Genomic DNA, 15,165 nt, shown 5'->3' on the forward strand with positions numbered 1-15,165 from the left:
TCACTCCTACGCACACTCACTCCCGCGTTCATGCCTCTGAGTCAGAAAGAGCCGCTCGGGCCTCAGGGTGCAGACAGACCCACAGGCACTTGGTGTCTGTCAATAAGAAACAGGCACACACCCGGCCAGCCTGGCTGAGGGATGGAGCAGCGACCTGTGAACCAGGAGGTCACCGTTCAGGTCCCAGTCAGGGCGCATGCCCGGGGAGTGGCCTCCACCCCAGGGTGGGGGCGGGAAGGAGGAAGCCAATCAATGACACTCTCTCATCGTTGATGTTTCCTTCTCTCTCTCCCTCTCCCTTTCGCTCTGCAAACAATAAACTATATTTTAAAAAGGGAAACAGCTTCTGCCTGGGAACAGACAGTGGTGGGGAGACGGAGGAACTCAATTCCCTGGACACCAAGGGTCAAGGAGGGTCTGTCCCAGACTAAGAACTAGCCCTAACCCAACATTAACCGTAGACCTAATCCAACACTAACCCTAACGCAAACCCTAGCCTGGGCAGAGCCATAACCCTAACCCTAACCCTAACCCTAACCCTAACCCTAGCCCTAGCCCTATCCTGGGCAGAGCCATAACCCTAACCCTAACCCTAACCCTATCCTGGGCAGAGCCATAACCCTAACCCTAGCCTGGGCAGAGCCATAACCCTAACCCTAGCCCTAACCGTATCACAGGCAGAGCCATAAAACTAACCCTAGCCGTAACCCTATCCCAGGCAGAGCCATAACCCTAACCCTAGCCCTAACCCTAACCCTAACCCTAACCCTAGCCCTATCCTGGGCAGAGCCATAACCCTAACCCTAACCCTATCCTGGGCACAGCCATAACCCTAACCCTAACCCTAACCCTATCCTGGGCAGAGCCATAAACCCAACCCTAACCCTATCCCTATCCCTATGCCTATCCCTAACCCTAACCCTAACCCTAACCCTATCGTGGGCAGAGTCATAACCCTATCCCTATCCCTAACCCTAACCCTAACCCTAACCCTAACCCTATCGTGGGCAGAGCCATAACCCTAACCCTAACCCTATCCTGGGCAGAGCCATAATCCTAACCCTAGCCCTGTCCTGGGCAGAGCCATAACCCTAACCCTAGCCCTATCCTGGGCAGAGCCATAACCCTAACCCTAACCCTATCCTGGGCAGAGCTATAACCCTAACTCTAACCCTAGCCCTATCCTGGGCAGAGCCATAATCCTAACCCTAGCCCTAACCCTAACCCTAACCCTATCGTGGGCAGAGCCATAACCCTATCCCTAGCCCTAACCCTAACCCTAACCCTATCGTGGGCAGAGCCATAACCCTAACCCTAACCCTATCCTGGGCAGAGCCATAACCCCAACCCTAACCCTAGCCCTATCCTGGGCAGAGCCATAACACTAACCCTAGCCCTAACCCTAACCCTAACCCTATCCTGGGCAGAGCTATAACCCTAACCCTATCTTGGGCAGAGCCATAACCCTATCCCTAGCCCTAACCCTAACCCTAACCCTATCCTGGGCAGAGCCATAACCCTATCCCTATCCCTAACCCTAACCCTAACCCTATCTTGGGTTGAGCCATAACCCTATCCCTATCCCTATCCCTAACCCTAACCCTATCCTGGGCAGAGCTATAACCCTAACCCTATCCTGGGCAGAGCCATAACCCTATCCCTATCCCTAACCCTAACCCTAACCCTATCTTGGGTTGAGCCATAACCCTATCCCTATCCCTATCCCTATCCCTAACCCTAACCCTATCCTGGGCAGAGCTATAACCCTAACCCTATCGTGGGCAGAGCCATAACCCCAACCCTATCCTGGGCAGAGCTATAACCCTAACTCTATCCTGGGCAGAGCCATAACCCTAACCCTAGCCCTAACCCTAACTCTAGCCCTATCCTGGGCAGAGCCATAATCCTAACCCTAACCCTAACCCTATCCTGGGCAGAGCCATAATCCTAACCCTAGCCCTGTCCTGGGCAGAGCCATAACCCTAACCCTAACCCTATCCTGGGCAGAGCTATAACCCTAACCCTAACCCTAGCCCTATCGTGGGCAGAGCCATAACCCTATCCCTAGCCCTAACCCTAACCCTAACCCTAGCCCTATCCTGGGCAGAGCCATAATCCTAACCCTAGCCCTAACCCTAACCCTAGCCCTAACCCTATCGTGGGCAGAGCCATAACCCTAACCCTAACCCTATCCTGGGCAGAGCCATAACCCCAACCCTAACCCTAGCCCTATCCTACGCAGAGCCATAACCCCAACCCTATCCTGGGCAGAGCTATAACCCTAACCCTATCGTGGGCAGAGCCATAACCCTATCCCTAGCCCTAACCCTAACCCTAACCCTAACCTGGGCAGAGCCATAACCCCAACCCTAACCCTAGCCCTATCCTGGGCAGAGCCATAACACTAACCCTAGCCTTAACCTCCTGGAGAATCTGGTTAGGCGCCTGCTTTAGGGACAAGTGGGGCACGAGGCAGGGATGGGGCACAGCAGGCACTGACCCGGCGGGCTGTGCTGGGCAGCGCCCAGGCCTTCTTCCTAGAGCCCCCGGGGGGTGCGTTTGGCTGTGGGGGGTTGGAGAGGGGTGGGCAGACATTGGGCGGCGGGTCAGAGCTCAGGGCCGAGCCTGCCTATGGCACCGGCCAGTGTGGAGTCCTGGCATGTCGCTGCCACACGGAGCTTCCGTTTCCTCATCTGCCAGAGGGGCGTCCTCCCTCCCAGGAGACGTAGACACTCGGGGACGCCCCCTTTTTAAAAATATATTTTTATTGATTTCAGAGAGGAAGGGAGAAGGAGGAAGAGAGAGACATCCATGATGAGAGATCATTGATCGGCTGCTTCCTGCACACCCCACACTGGGGATCGAGCCTGCAACTCAGGCATGTGCCTTTGATAAGAATCGAACCCGAGACCCTTCAGTCCACAGGCTGATGCTCTATCCACTGAGCAACACCAGCCAGGGCTCGGGGACCCCCCCTTAACTCAAACCCTCATGCAGACACGTGACAATGACAGAGAACCAGGCAGGGATGGGAGATGAGAAAACAAACCAACAGCGACAAGGATGCCAGGACAGCGCCCATCCTCCCCGCCCCCCCGCCCGGGCACGGGGCCTGGGGGCTCCAGGTGCAGCCTCCCCGACCTTCCTGTGCACGGGAACCCCGGCATCCCGCCAGAAGGCAGCCCATCGGGCCGGGGGAGCCTGTTTCTCACGGGCTCCCGAAGGGCTGCGCCGTGGCCTTGAGTGGCGTGGCCTCAGGAACGTGTTGCTCTTCAGCGCAGTCCTCTTCTGAGCCAGGGGTGGGGGGGGTGGGGGTGGGCGGGTGCGTGGTGGTCCCGCTGGGAGGGTTCCGCTGGACCGGGGCCCCCTCTGCCTTTGCGGGGACCACGCAGGGCAGGCCCGCCGCCAGCTGCCACCCACCTTGTTGATGACCTCCACCTTGACCTCCTCCTCGTCGGCGATGGCCTTCTCCTTGCTGACCTTCTCCGTCTCCACGCCCACCACGTGGATCAGCTTGTCCGCGTTCTCATTCTTCTGCACGAGCTCCGCCTCCTGGATGGCCAGCTTGGCCTTCAGGTCGTCCACCTGGGGAGGGGCACCAGGAGACGCAGCTCGGGCTGGCCGCCCTGCGCGCGCAGGCGGGCTCAACGTCTCTAGGGCAAGCATTTATTGAGCACCGACTGTGTACACAGGGTCACAAGTACAAGATACATTCCCGCTGCTCAGGCGTCTGACAGTCCAGGTGGGTGGGAGTCCTGGGGAGGCGGGGGCCGCGGTCAGAGGAAACGAAGCCGGGACTGAGCCCGCCCTGGGAGCAGGCGTGCCGAGGCCCCGGCCGGCCCGGCAGGAGGGTGTGCTGGGCAAGAATAGGGAGTGAGAGGGTGGGGGCTCTCCCCTTCTTGTCCGTTTCTACCACAGGGGCCGCCCCGTCCCAGGGCCGGGTCCGGAGGTGCAGTTGGGGAGGAGAAGGGGCCTGCTGGGCCGCCCGCCCCCACCCGGTCCCCGCTGCCCCTGGACCTGTGAGGCCGTGCTCTGCAGCTTCATCAGCCCGTTCTCCAGCCGCTCGATCTTGGCCACCAGCTCCGCCCGCTTCTTGGCCAGCAGGCTCTGGTAGAGCTTGATCTGCTCCAGGAAGGTCTTGGGCGTGGTGTAGTTGTAGCGCCGCTCGGTGGCCAGGTACACCTTGGACATCTCGTTGACCGTGGTGTGCACGTAGGCCATGAACAGGCTGATGGAGGCCTTGACTTCCGGCTGCAGGGCAAGACGCCTTCAGCCCGGGCCCCTCCGGGCACGACCCCGGCCTGTGCCCTGCGTCACCCACCAGCCAACACCGGCTCTCCAGGCCGCTGTGCGCGGGCCGTGTGGGTGGCCGGGCGGTGTCAGCTGACGGCCACGGGGAGCGCAGGGCGCAGGAACCACCCGGCAGCAGCCCCACCCGGGCCTACAATTTGGTTCCCATGAAATTTTAGCATTTATGTTGATTTTTAAGTGTCGCGTTACAATGACCTTGATCGCGAGGTTTTCTGGCCCCTTAAGGGTTGTGCCCGAGGCGAGTGCCTCGCTCGCCTCCCCCTAACCCGGGCCCTGGAGGCGGAGGTCCGGGATCCCGGCTCCGTGACAGCCGCCGGCACAGGCGTGGCCGAGGCGGTGGAGCCCCCGACTCACCAAAATGCCTTCCGTCTTCCTCAGGAAGCGGGCGCTGACCGACACCAGGGCATCCTCCGGCCACTCGTGGAACCAGTCGATGGCCGTGCAGTTGACCACGGCGGGGAACTTCCGGGCCCGGACCCGCAGGATGGAGCCCACGGGGGAGAAGCACAGGATCACCTGTGGGCGGGGCCGCAGGGCGGCTCGTGGGCGGCCGGGCAGAGGCCCACACGCCGCGGAGGGGGCTCGGCTCCCAATGTCAGGGCAGCCCTCCCGCCTCCGGGCTTCACGGTGGCCACCGCCCCACAGTAGACAGGCTCAGCTGCGGTCACGACCCCCCCAGCGATGTCAGGGAGCAGGGCCCCCCCTCAAGGGACGCTCACGAAGGCGGACGAAACAGTGTGGATGCGGGGCCGGCGGGAAGGGGCGGCCACGCTGGGAGGGCCACACTCCGTTAGCAGGTCTGTCCCTTGGGGACGTGGAGCCTCCTCCAGGCCCCCTAGGACCAGGGCTACTCCCCAGACAAGCGGGGACCCCCAGGGACCCCAGCCTGGGAATGGCTGTCTCGGGGAAGCCTGTCCTAGTCAGCCCACTTCCCCTAAGCAGGAATGCCGAAGGGCCAGGTGCACTTAACCGTTTACACCTGCCGTGTGTGTGTGTGTGTGTGTGTGTGTGTGTGTGTGTGTGTGACAGCCCCCGCCCCGTCCACCAGGCAGCCCCACCCCCCACTCTGTCCCGTCCTAACGGATTTCCACGTCCTGGGAGGGAACGGCCCCCACCTGCTCCCAGACCAACAACTGGAGCCCCACACAGGCTGCCCACTCCCGCGGCACCCCCCCGGGACCCCCCCCTGCGCCCCCGCGCCCCAGGGCCCTCGGGGACGGGGACAGGGACGGGACTGCACCTTGAGCTGCCGGCGGACCCTTTCGATGAAGAACTTCCAGCACAGCTCCCGGGTGTCGGTCAGCCCGAGCGCCTTGACCTGCGGCCGCATGGACGTGATGATGTTCTCCAGGTCGTCGTCGGCGAACAGCCCCGGGATCTCGCCCGAGGCCAGCAAGTCGTTGATCAGCACCAGGAACTGCTCCTCGGCCACCTGGGAGTCCGTCATCAGGAACACCGACGGCACGTTCTTCACCGCCGCCTTGATGTACTGCGCGGCCAGGTCCGCCTGCGCCCGGGGCACCGGCTCAGCGTCCCGGCCGGACGCCCCGCCTGCCCGCCGACACGCACACCCCGGCGGCAGGACAGGCAGAGCCCGGGCCGCCCGCCTCACCTTGAGGTCTGGGATGCCGTAGCCCTTCTTGAGCGTGATCTGGAAGACGTCCAGCGCGCTGATGTAGGCGGCCAGGCGCGACAGGCTCTGCTTCCCGCTGCCGCCCACGCCCACCAGCAGCGCGTTCCCCCGCGGCGACTCCAGGATGCGGTTGATCCGGCAGATGTGCGCCACCGCGGCTTCAAACAGCACCTGCGGGCCAGGCACCTCAGCCCCTCGCCCCGCGGGGACCCGCCTGCCGCCTCACAGGACCTCGTCTGTGGCCCCCCACCCCCCACCCCTGCCTCCACCGCAGGGCGCGCCAGGAACGGCACAGCCCAGAGGCGCCGGCAAGGTGTGCGCTCTCGGCTCGCCCAGCTCACCAAGTTCATGACCGCGTTGACCTCGTTGTAGCTGTCCAGCACGTCCACGAGCAGCTTGCTCAGATGGGCCATGTCGGTCACGGGGAGGTACTTGGGGTCGCCGATCCCGACCCCTTGAGCGAAGTGGCTGAAGATATTCGGTTTCGCAAATAAAAGCTCGTCACCGAGTTCCTGCAGGTGAGAGACAAGGCACTTCTGTCGTTTGCCTCCGTGGACACGCCGTGGGCACGCCATGGACACACCATGGGCATGCTGTGGGCACACCGTGGAAATGCCATGGGCATGCCGTGGACACACCGTGGGCATGCTGTGGGCACGCCATGGACATGCCATGGGCAAGCCGTGGAAATGCCATGGGCATGCTGTGGGCAAGCCGTGGACATGCCATCGACACACCATGGGCACGCCGTGGGCAAGCCGTGGACACGCCATGGACACGCCATGGGCAAGCTGTGGGCACAGCAGCCGGTGCCCCAGGAGGCCAGGCCAGGTCTCCAGGGGCCCACACCCGTGTTTCCAGGTGCCTGCGGAGAGCTGGGGAGGAGCCCCTGGGGGGATGGTCTGTCCCCATCCATGAGGAACAAACTGGTCCCCCAGGACCCTCAGGGCCCCCAGGGTCCCCCAGCAGAGGAGCTGGGCCCAGGCAGGCCTTTCTGCTCCTGAGTGGATGGAGGGGGTCGTTCAACTTCTCGCTTCGACGCACACCCACGTGCGAGTTGTCTCGTGGGACCCAGCGTGGTCCTCCCTGCCCACAGAGGGCTGCCCAGGAGGGTATGGGCATCACCGGCCCCGGGGAGCCTGCCCACCGGAGCGTCCGGGCTCCGCAGAGGGACGGCGGCTAGACTTACGTCAAAGAATTTCTTGGTGGACGCGATGGTGACTCGGCGCAACGTGTCCTGGTCTTTCTCGTCCACCATCTTGTCGCCATACACGCGTTCAGCCTCATGCAGCCAGAGGCGGACCAGGTCCAGCGGGGTCTTCAGGATCTCGGTTGTGGAGAACAAGATACCCTGCCCCCCCACAGGAGGGTCAGCTGGGAGGCAAGCCAGCCGCGCTGTGCCTGAGTGACAGGGGACAGTGGCCACTCCCCCCGGGAGGCGCCACTCAGCAGCTGGGGCAACGACGCCACCGCTGCCACGTCCACACGAACCCGGGAGCCGAGGGCGTGTCTGTGGCTGGAGAGACATGGGGGAGCTTTTCCCACAAGACAAGGTCCGGACTCCATCCTCTAGTGGAGAGGACGGTGAGAGGGGACCCAAAAGGCTTCCTGGGGACCCCACTCGGGAAGCCTCGGGCCGTGGGACTAGCATGGGCTCTGCAGCCCGCGGCCTGGGTCCAGCTCTGGCTCAGCTGTGCACTCACCCAGTGACCTGGCCAGGTCACCACCACCACCACCACCACCACCACCACCACCACCACCATCACCATCACCACCATCACCACCACCATCACCATCACCACCACCACCATCACCACCATCACCACCACCACCATCACCATCACCATCACCACCATCACCACCACCATCACCACCACCATCATCACCATCACCATCACCACCATCACCATCACCACCATCACCACCACCATCACCATCACTATCACCACCGTCACCATCATCATCACCATTGCCGTCACCATCATCATCCCTGTCCCCAGTCCACAGGTCTCACCCGAGAGCAGCAGAGGAGGAGCTATCTACGGGTCAGGGGCTTGGCGCCGAGGAGCGGTACCTGGAAGATGCTGGAGAGGTCCCTGAGGTTGAAGATGTAGTGGAACTTGATGGCCGTGGGAAGGAACGTGGCTGTGACCTTCTGGTGCAGGGCTGTGGTCGGAAGAACACCCATCCTCCGTGTCCCACTGGGCTCAGGAAGGGCAAGGCTTAGGGGCCAGCTCCCAAGGCAAATGCACTGTGAGCCAGTGACAATTTAAGAACTCGGCAGCGCCAGGGGAGGGAGCCTGCTGCCCGGGCGACGTGCATCATTCCTATGCCCCGACCCCCCCCCGCCCCGGCCCCCCAACCGGATCTCACAGCATCTCCTGTGGACACAGCATCGTTTAAAGACACTGACTGGAAAGTACAGAAAACATTACCAGGGAAGAGAGACAGCAGCCACCAGCCCCATTAGAGCGCGGTTCTCCCGGCGAGAGGGGCAGCAGGGCTCACCCAGGGCCGAGGCCACCAGCTGCCCGCTCATCCGCTGCACCACCAGGGGGGCCGAGCGATAGGCCAGGTGCTGGGTCAGGATGGTGTTGTAGATGGTCGTGAGGGCCTCCGAGCCGGGGAAGCTCACGGCGAACACGCAGAAGTGGCGCTGCCGGGGCCACCACAGCCCCGCGTCAGGCAGCCTCGGGACCTGCGCGCGGCCGCCCGCGTGGGAGCAGTCTGTCCCCGCCGCCCAGTGCCTGTGGCCAGAATGCCGTGTGCGTGCGTGCGTGTGCGTGTGCGTGTCGCTGCTGATCACCTTCCCCCAGACTGACAGGCGCCTGGAGCTTCATTTGCTAAATCTGCCAGCCCCCTGGGGTCCCGGGGCCCCGCTGGCCGGCCTCGACGCCCCTGCCCACCCCGATCGTCCAGAGGTCAGCCTGCCGTCCTGATGCCCCCAACCGGGCTTTTACTCTCATCTGCCCATGTGGCCCTCGGGCCCGGGCGGCTGCCCAATGAGTTGGGGCGCCTACCTGGAGTCGGGGGTCGATGGTGAAGGAGCCGGAGGTGGGGTTCATGCAGGCCACATACTGGCAGTTGTGGATGTCCTTCAGCGTCAGCTTCTGCCTGTCGTACCTGCGCAGGCACCCGCGTTGCGGTCCTGCCCCAGCCCCCACCCCACCCCCACCCCACCGAGCATGTGGCTGTGAAATGATCAATTTCACTTCATCCCCCTCGCCAGGCCCGCCCCGCGCCGTGTGCGGCCGCCTCACCAGTGCCCGTGGTCCATGTGCTGGCGGATGAGGGTGTGCGGGGCCACCGTGCCGTACTTGTCCACCTCGGGCATGTTCATGTCGTCGATGAAGTAGATGAGCTTCTTGGTGCCGGGCGGCCCGTAGTTCCTGCCCGACTTCTTCTCCAGCGGCTTCTCCAGAACGCCTGGGGAGGGAGCGCTGCCACCAGGCGCCCGCATCCGGGCACCCGATCGTGGGCCCAGGATGTGGCCTAGAGGGGCCTCCACCCCCGGGTAAAGGAGGGGGTGGTGGGCGTCATGGGTGGGGGGCAAGGGCTGCGGGAACCTTGAGCCCCTCAACCTTGTGGCCCCCACAGCTCAGTGGTGACGGGCCCCAGTGGGATCCGCCGTGAGCATGGGGAAGGGGGGCCTGGTGACCACCCTGTCCCTACTCCGGGGTGGGGGCAGCGGGTGGGGGTGGGGAATGAAGAAGCAACTGGACAAGGAATGGGGGGACGGACAGCCATGTGGCTGTGTGTGTCCAGGCTGGGTTATGAGGACCGACCTCTGCTCCCCCACTTCTTAACCTCACCCTGTCCCCAGCCTCATCCTGCCCCCAGCCTCACCCTGTCCCCAGCCTCACCCTGCCCTGCTCCCCCTGCCCTGCTCCCCCTGCCCCTGCTTCCCCTGCCCCTGCTCCCCCTGCCCCCTAGGCCTTCCCCTGCTCTCCCTGCCCCACTCTCCCTGCCCTGCTCCCCTGCCCCGCTCACCCTGCAGCATGGCGGAGGTGGTGTAGAAGTTGAAGGGCACGGCCTGCACCAGGTAGTCGTCCGTGCTCAGGCTCTCCAGCTTGTCGCCCAGCAGCACGGACTTGCCCGAGCCCGCGTTCCCCACCAGCATCACGGGCCACGACTTCTCCATGAGCAGGTCCATGAAGTAGCGGATGCGGATGGTCTCGGTCGTGTGCACCAGGGAGGCCTGGGGAGGGGGAGGAGGGAGGAGGGAGGAGCCGTGGTCCCTGACACACGCGTCTCCGTTCACCCTGGGACGGCCGGTCCAGGCGCGTGGCTGGGCCCCGGGCGGCTACCTGCAGCGGGACGTCGGGGTCCAGCTCGAAGGGGGGCACCTTGTCCATCCAGGGCAGGAACTTCTTGGTGTCGGGGTCCAGGTAGTAGTCGAAGACGGTGCCCTGCGAGGGGAACTTGATCGTTTTGAACTCGTTGATCCACCACTTGCTGAACTCGACGCGATAATCCACCAGCTGCGGAAGGACAGAGGGTGAGCCGGGTGGGGCCGGGGCGGCGGCCTTGGCCTCCACGCCGGCGGCGCCCACCTGGTCCTGGAACATGGCGCCCCCGAAGGCCCAGAAGCAGGCGAACACGAAGTAGAGCTCGTACAGCTCCTTGGGCGAGTCGGGCGGCGTGTTGCGCTCGGTGAGCAAGCACTCGAGCAGGTACAGGATGGTCTGGGTCACCGTGACCTCGGGCACCGGCGTGATCCTCTTGAAGCCAAAGCGCAGCTTGTCCAGGCACAAGGGCAGGTACTTGTCGAAGAGGATCATGAGGTTGGCCTTCTCCGACTGCACCTTGCGCCTCTCAATCCAGCTGCTCACCACGCTGCGGAGGGCGGGGGGCGGCTGAGGCCTGGCGGCCGCGCGGGGCCCACCCGCGCATCGCATCGCATCGGGACTCCTGGATCCGGCCGTGCCTGAAGCAGGCCCTGGCGAATTGAGCCAATAGACTTCCTCTACGTGAGGCCCCCATCTGTGGGCCTTTTCTGCAGCACAGACACTGACATCTGACACGCCCCAGCCTCGTCACGTGTGTAACGGACACGCCCCCAGGCTCGTCACATGCGTGTGAAACTCTGACACATCCCAGCCTCATCACGTGCATGAAACTGACAGGCCCCAGCCTCATCACGTGTGTAACGGACACGCCCCAGCCTCATCACATATATAACTGACACACCCCAGCCTCGTCACATATGTAGCTGACATGCCCTAGCCTCATCATGTGTGTAACTGAAACACCCCAGCCTTGTTATGCATATAACTGACATGCGCCAGCCTCATCATGCATGTAACTGACACGCCCCAGCCTCATCACGTGTATAACTGACACGCCCCAGCCTCGTCATGTGTGTGACGGACACGCCCCAGCCTCATCTCTCTGCCAGTTTGGAGCGGGGCAGAGACACCCCAACTCACGGGTTCCAGCCCAGGTCGGCAGGGTTGATGTAGAGGATGCCGGCCCTGGAGACGGTGGCCGGCGTGGCGGTCCGCAGGTGGCTGATCTCGAACAGCAGCCTCATGGTGCGGTTCAGGGGGATCCGCTCGTTGCTGGCCAGGGTGAGGACCTAGCAAGGGAGGGCCCCACGGTGGCTCCCAGCAGCCAGGGCGCCATCGCCGAGGGTGCCCCACACGGACACATCTCAGAACGAGGGGGAGGGAGCCGGGACCCTGCATCTGGGCCCCACTGCTGACTGGCTCCCCACAACCTGGCGTCTCTGTGTCCCTGACCCCGGTCCCGCCTCTGCCCACTCCCGCCCTGGGACAAGGGTTAGGATTTCGCTCTCACACGACGTGGGCATCGACCCCTCCCCTGGCCCGGGAATCCTGCATTCCCTCCCGTGCTTGATTGAGAATCATCTTTTAAGATGCTTCTAGATCATTCTTCCTTCCAAGGTATTAGCTATTTTTTCCACCTTATGCCACGTGCAACTGGACAAGAATGCTTTTCATGTCTGTACCCTCCACCCACGCTGCTGCCAAAAATGTCTAAGACGGGACACACATGGGGCGGGGTCACGCGTGGAACGGGGTCATGCGAGGAGCACACCTTGTGACACGGACTTTCCCTGTTCATAACCGTCTGTGTGGAACCCCACCCCCCGCCTCCCGTCTGCTGTGCGGGGTGGATGGTGACAGGGGTCCTGGGGGATCTCGAAGTCCAGGAGCCCCTCGCACCTTGTTGTCGTCCATGACCGTGTTGAGAGACTCGATCCACATGGGGTCGATGTCCCCGTCCAGGACGATCCACTTGGGGCCTTCGTGGGTGATGTTGGCCAGGTCCCGCATGATGGTCGAGAAGAGGCCTGTGAGAGAGCAGGGCTGTGAGCAGGGCTGGTGTGAGCAGGGCTGTGAGCAGGGCTGGTGTGAGCAGGGCTGGTGTGAGCAGGGCTGTGAGCAGGGCTGGTGTGAGCAGGGCTGGTGTGAACAGGGCTGGTTTGAGCAGGGCTGGTGTGAGCAGGGCTGGTGGGAGCTGACAGGCAGTGTGGGACCATCTCACCCAGGACTTTAGGCCCCTCCCTCCGCCTGGACCATGCCTGTCCCCCCCACCCCCCTCCCCACCCCCCAGGTGCTCACTGCTCTCATAGGGACCATCGTTTTGCACCATGTGTAGGGGCGCCCCAGACCTGCCTTACCCTGGGCTGGCCAGGCAGGGGCAAGTCCTGCTTGGAGCGACGCCCCCCGGTGACCCCGCCCCCATGCCCCGTGACCCCGCCCCACGACCACGCCAACACGCCCCCGTGACCCCGCCCCCACGCCGCCGGCCGCTGCTCCGTCACCGTCTTTCCACTCCCTGGTCGCCGGGTTGATGATGCCGAAGAGCTCGTCGCAGGTGACGGCCTTGGGGTCCAGGTCCACGGCCACCGGCTTCCTCTTCAGGTTCTGGTAGGTCTTGTTGAGGGACTTGAGCACCTGGCGGAGGCGGGGTCACGGCGGTCACTGACGCGGGGCCGCGGGCGACGCCCACAGGGAACCCAGAGCCCTGACCCCGCCCCGGCTTGGCTTTGCTTTGGTGACACAGGTGGGTGGGTGTCCCCCAGATGGGAGCCGGGGGCGGCGCGGCCTGGCCTCCACGCTGAGCCTGGGGAGAGCCGTTAGCCTCCCGATGACAATGTAACCCACGCTCACGGGCTGGGGGGGGTGGGGGTACGGGACAGAAGCAACCCGAGTCCTCGGCCCAGAGGCCAAAGCTAAGGACACTGCATGGGCACGGGCGCCCCGGCGTGCACACAGGTGACAGCTGGTGGGGAGCCCCGTCTGGAAGTGCAGCGCACTCAGGGACACGCCTTCCCAGTCGCTCAGGGCGCAGCGTGGGGGGCGCCCTGTTCGTGAGTTCATGTCCTTTTTGGCAAATTGGGGTCAGGCAGCTTCGGCCTTTTTGCAAATAGATGGCTGTGAGCGTCCCAGGCCGCCCGCGCTTGGAGACGATGCTGCTGAGCGCGTGGGAGCCCCGCGGCGTCTGGCTGCTCGAGAGCCTCCGGCGGCCTTGGAGGCTGGTCACGGGCCCCTCGCTTTTACCCCGGCTGCGGCAGGTGGGGGCTGCCCCCCGTGAAGCTGGGGGAAGGGCCCCGGTGGGACCAGCACACGGGGGCGGGGTCCCCGGCGGGCAGGCTGTGGCGGGGCACCTGCCTGGGACTTGCCGCTGCCCGCGTTCCCGATGACGAACACCGAGTGGCGCACTTGCAGCAGCTCCTCCAGCTGCACCACCTTCAGCACGAAGCTGTCCTCCGCCTGCAGCTTCAGCTCCACGATGCTCTGCTTGATGATCTGGGGGGGGCGCTGGGTGTGGGTGCTGGGCACGGGGCGGGCGCTGGGCACGGGGCGGGTGCTGGGCATGGGCACAGGACCAGGCTGTGTTCTGGGCCGGGGAGCCTCCTGCCCGGGGCGATACCACAGGGGAGCAGTGACCCTCCAGGTGATGTGTCTCCATGTCCCTGCCCCGAAACGGTGAGACCTGCACGGTCTGCCCGATGCCCTCAGCTCCTCTGAGACCCCAGCACTGAGCGAGGACTGGCCGGGGCTGAGCGGCGGCCGCGTGTGACCATCGGGGACTGGATGACGAGGCCCCCAACTCCCACGCCGCCCGCGCCTGCCCCCGGGAAGGAAACGCCCTGGGCGGGCAGGACCCACCTTCTCGAAGTTCAGGTCCCGCTTCCGAGGTACCTCCAGGGCCGGGAAGAGGTCCCCGATGAGCCCCATGAACACGGGCAGGTCGTCCGTCACGATCTTGGGGATGTTGAAGTCCCTCAGCGCGCGCATGAGCACCTGGTCCTCCGCGCGGCTGGGGTCGCCCCGCTTGAGGGAGCCGGCCACCACCAGCACGGACTTGATGGCCCGCAGGCCCCAGTCGTAGTGATCCTGTGGGGAGGGTGCCGTGTGAGCGCCCCGGGGGCGGCGGTGCCCTGGCCCGAGGGGGTCCTGGGGTCTAGGAGGGCGGGCTGCCCGCGCACCTGCTTGGAGAGCAGCTCCTTGCACAGCGTGTAGAGTGTGATGAACTTCCTGGCCAGCAGGCGGGCTTCCAGGAAGCCCTCGGCCACCAGCATGATCTCGCAGATCAGCTCAAAGTCCGGCACCACCATCGCGCAGGGCCTGCGAGGGGTCAGCGGGTCAGCCAGGCCCCTCCCACCAGGGGTGCACTCACCCGCCCTGAGGGGAGGGGGACACGCAGCGTTGCTGGTCTAGATGCCAGGGCTGGACTGGGCTCCCAGCCCCCTCCCCTCCGCTCTCCCCACCTTCCTGTCTCTCCCCCACCCTCAGGCCCTGGCACCTGCGCCCTCCACCCTTCTCTGGGGGTCACCCTGCACCCCGCCTGCCACGGTCTCCAGGAGGGACCCTGCTCTGGGAAGACAGCATAGGAGGTGGGCATCTGCTCTGTACGGGGTCCTGGCCGGCTGGGTCCCCTCTGCCCCGGGACCCCCTTCTGCACCAGGTCTTCCCTCTCCCGGCTCCCCCCACCTCTGCTCCTCCCCTGCCCGCCTCCCCCTCCCCCACGCACCTGAACAAGGCCTTCAAGTTCTCGGGCAGCTCCGTGCGCCCCGCGTACCCGGGGTTCATGGTGATGAAGATGCCGACGGTGGGGATGAGGCCAATGATCTCCCCCAGGAAGTTGAAGGTCTTCTTCTTGGCCCGAATGGCATCCTGGACGCACTTGACCTGGGCAGTGGGCGCAGACGGTGGGCGCGGGGACGCGCGGCTTCATGTGTTTAAATT

General features: G+C 64.3%; 1 protein-coding gene across 1 annotated transcript in view; it reads right to left on the reverse strand.

Moving 5' to 3' along the window:
* The window catches only part of DNAH17 (dynein axonemal heavy chain 17), a 60,430-nt gene that overhangs the window by 17,359 nt on the left and 27,906 nt on the right, over positions 1-15,165 (reverse strand). Inside the window, exons 37-57 of the mRNA XM_059671429.1 lie at positions 14,951-15,108; positions 14,406-14,544; positions 14,086-14,313; positions 13,585-13,722; positions 12,735-12,867; positions 12,133-12,260; positions 11,374-11,522; positions 10,498-10,780; positions 10,252-10,425; positions 9,935-10,142; positions 9,205-9,370; positions 8,965-9,067; positions 8,453-8,600; positions 8,019-8,110; positions 7,134-7,295; positions 6,286-6,456; positions 5,924-6,115; positions 5,552-5,818; positions 4,666-4,827; positions 4,018-4,251; positions 3,421-3,585 (exon numbers count right to left, since the gene is read on the reverse strand). Of these exons, the coding sequence (XP_059527412.1) occupies positions 3,421-3,585; positions 4,018-4,251; positions 4,666-4,827; positions 5,552-5,818; positions 5,924-6,115; positions 6,286-6,456; positions 7,134-7,295; positions 8,019-8,110; positions 8,453-8,600; positions 8,965-9,067; positions 9,205-9,370; positions 9,935-10,142; positions 10,252-10,425; positions 10,498-10,780; positions 11,374-11,522; positions 12,133-12,260; positions 12,735-12,867; positions 13,585-13,722; positions 14,086-14,313; positions 14,406-14,544; positions 14,951-15,108 (3,600 nt within the window). The remainder of the gene's footprint in view (positions 1-3,420; positions 3,586-4,017; positions 4,252-4,665; positions 4,828-5,551; positions 5,819-5,923; positions 6,116-6,285; positions 6,457-7,133; positions 7,296-8,018; positions 8,111-8,452; positions 8,601-8,964; positions 9,068-9,204; positions 9,371-9,934; positions 10,143-10,251; positions 10,426-10,497; positions 10,781-11,373; positions 11,523-12,132; positions 12,261-12,734; positions 12,868-13,584; positions 13,723-14,085; positions 14,314-14,405; positions 14,545-14,950; positions 15,109-15,165) is intronic.

The sequence above is a fragment of the Myotis daubentonii genome, chromosome 16 (genome assembly GCF_963259705.1).
Source record: "Myotis daubentonii chromosome 16, mMyoDau2.1, whole genome shotgun sequence".
Lineage (NCBI taxonomy): Eukaryota > Metazoa > Chordata > Mammalia > Chiroptera > Vespertilionidae > Myotis > Myotis daubentonii.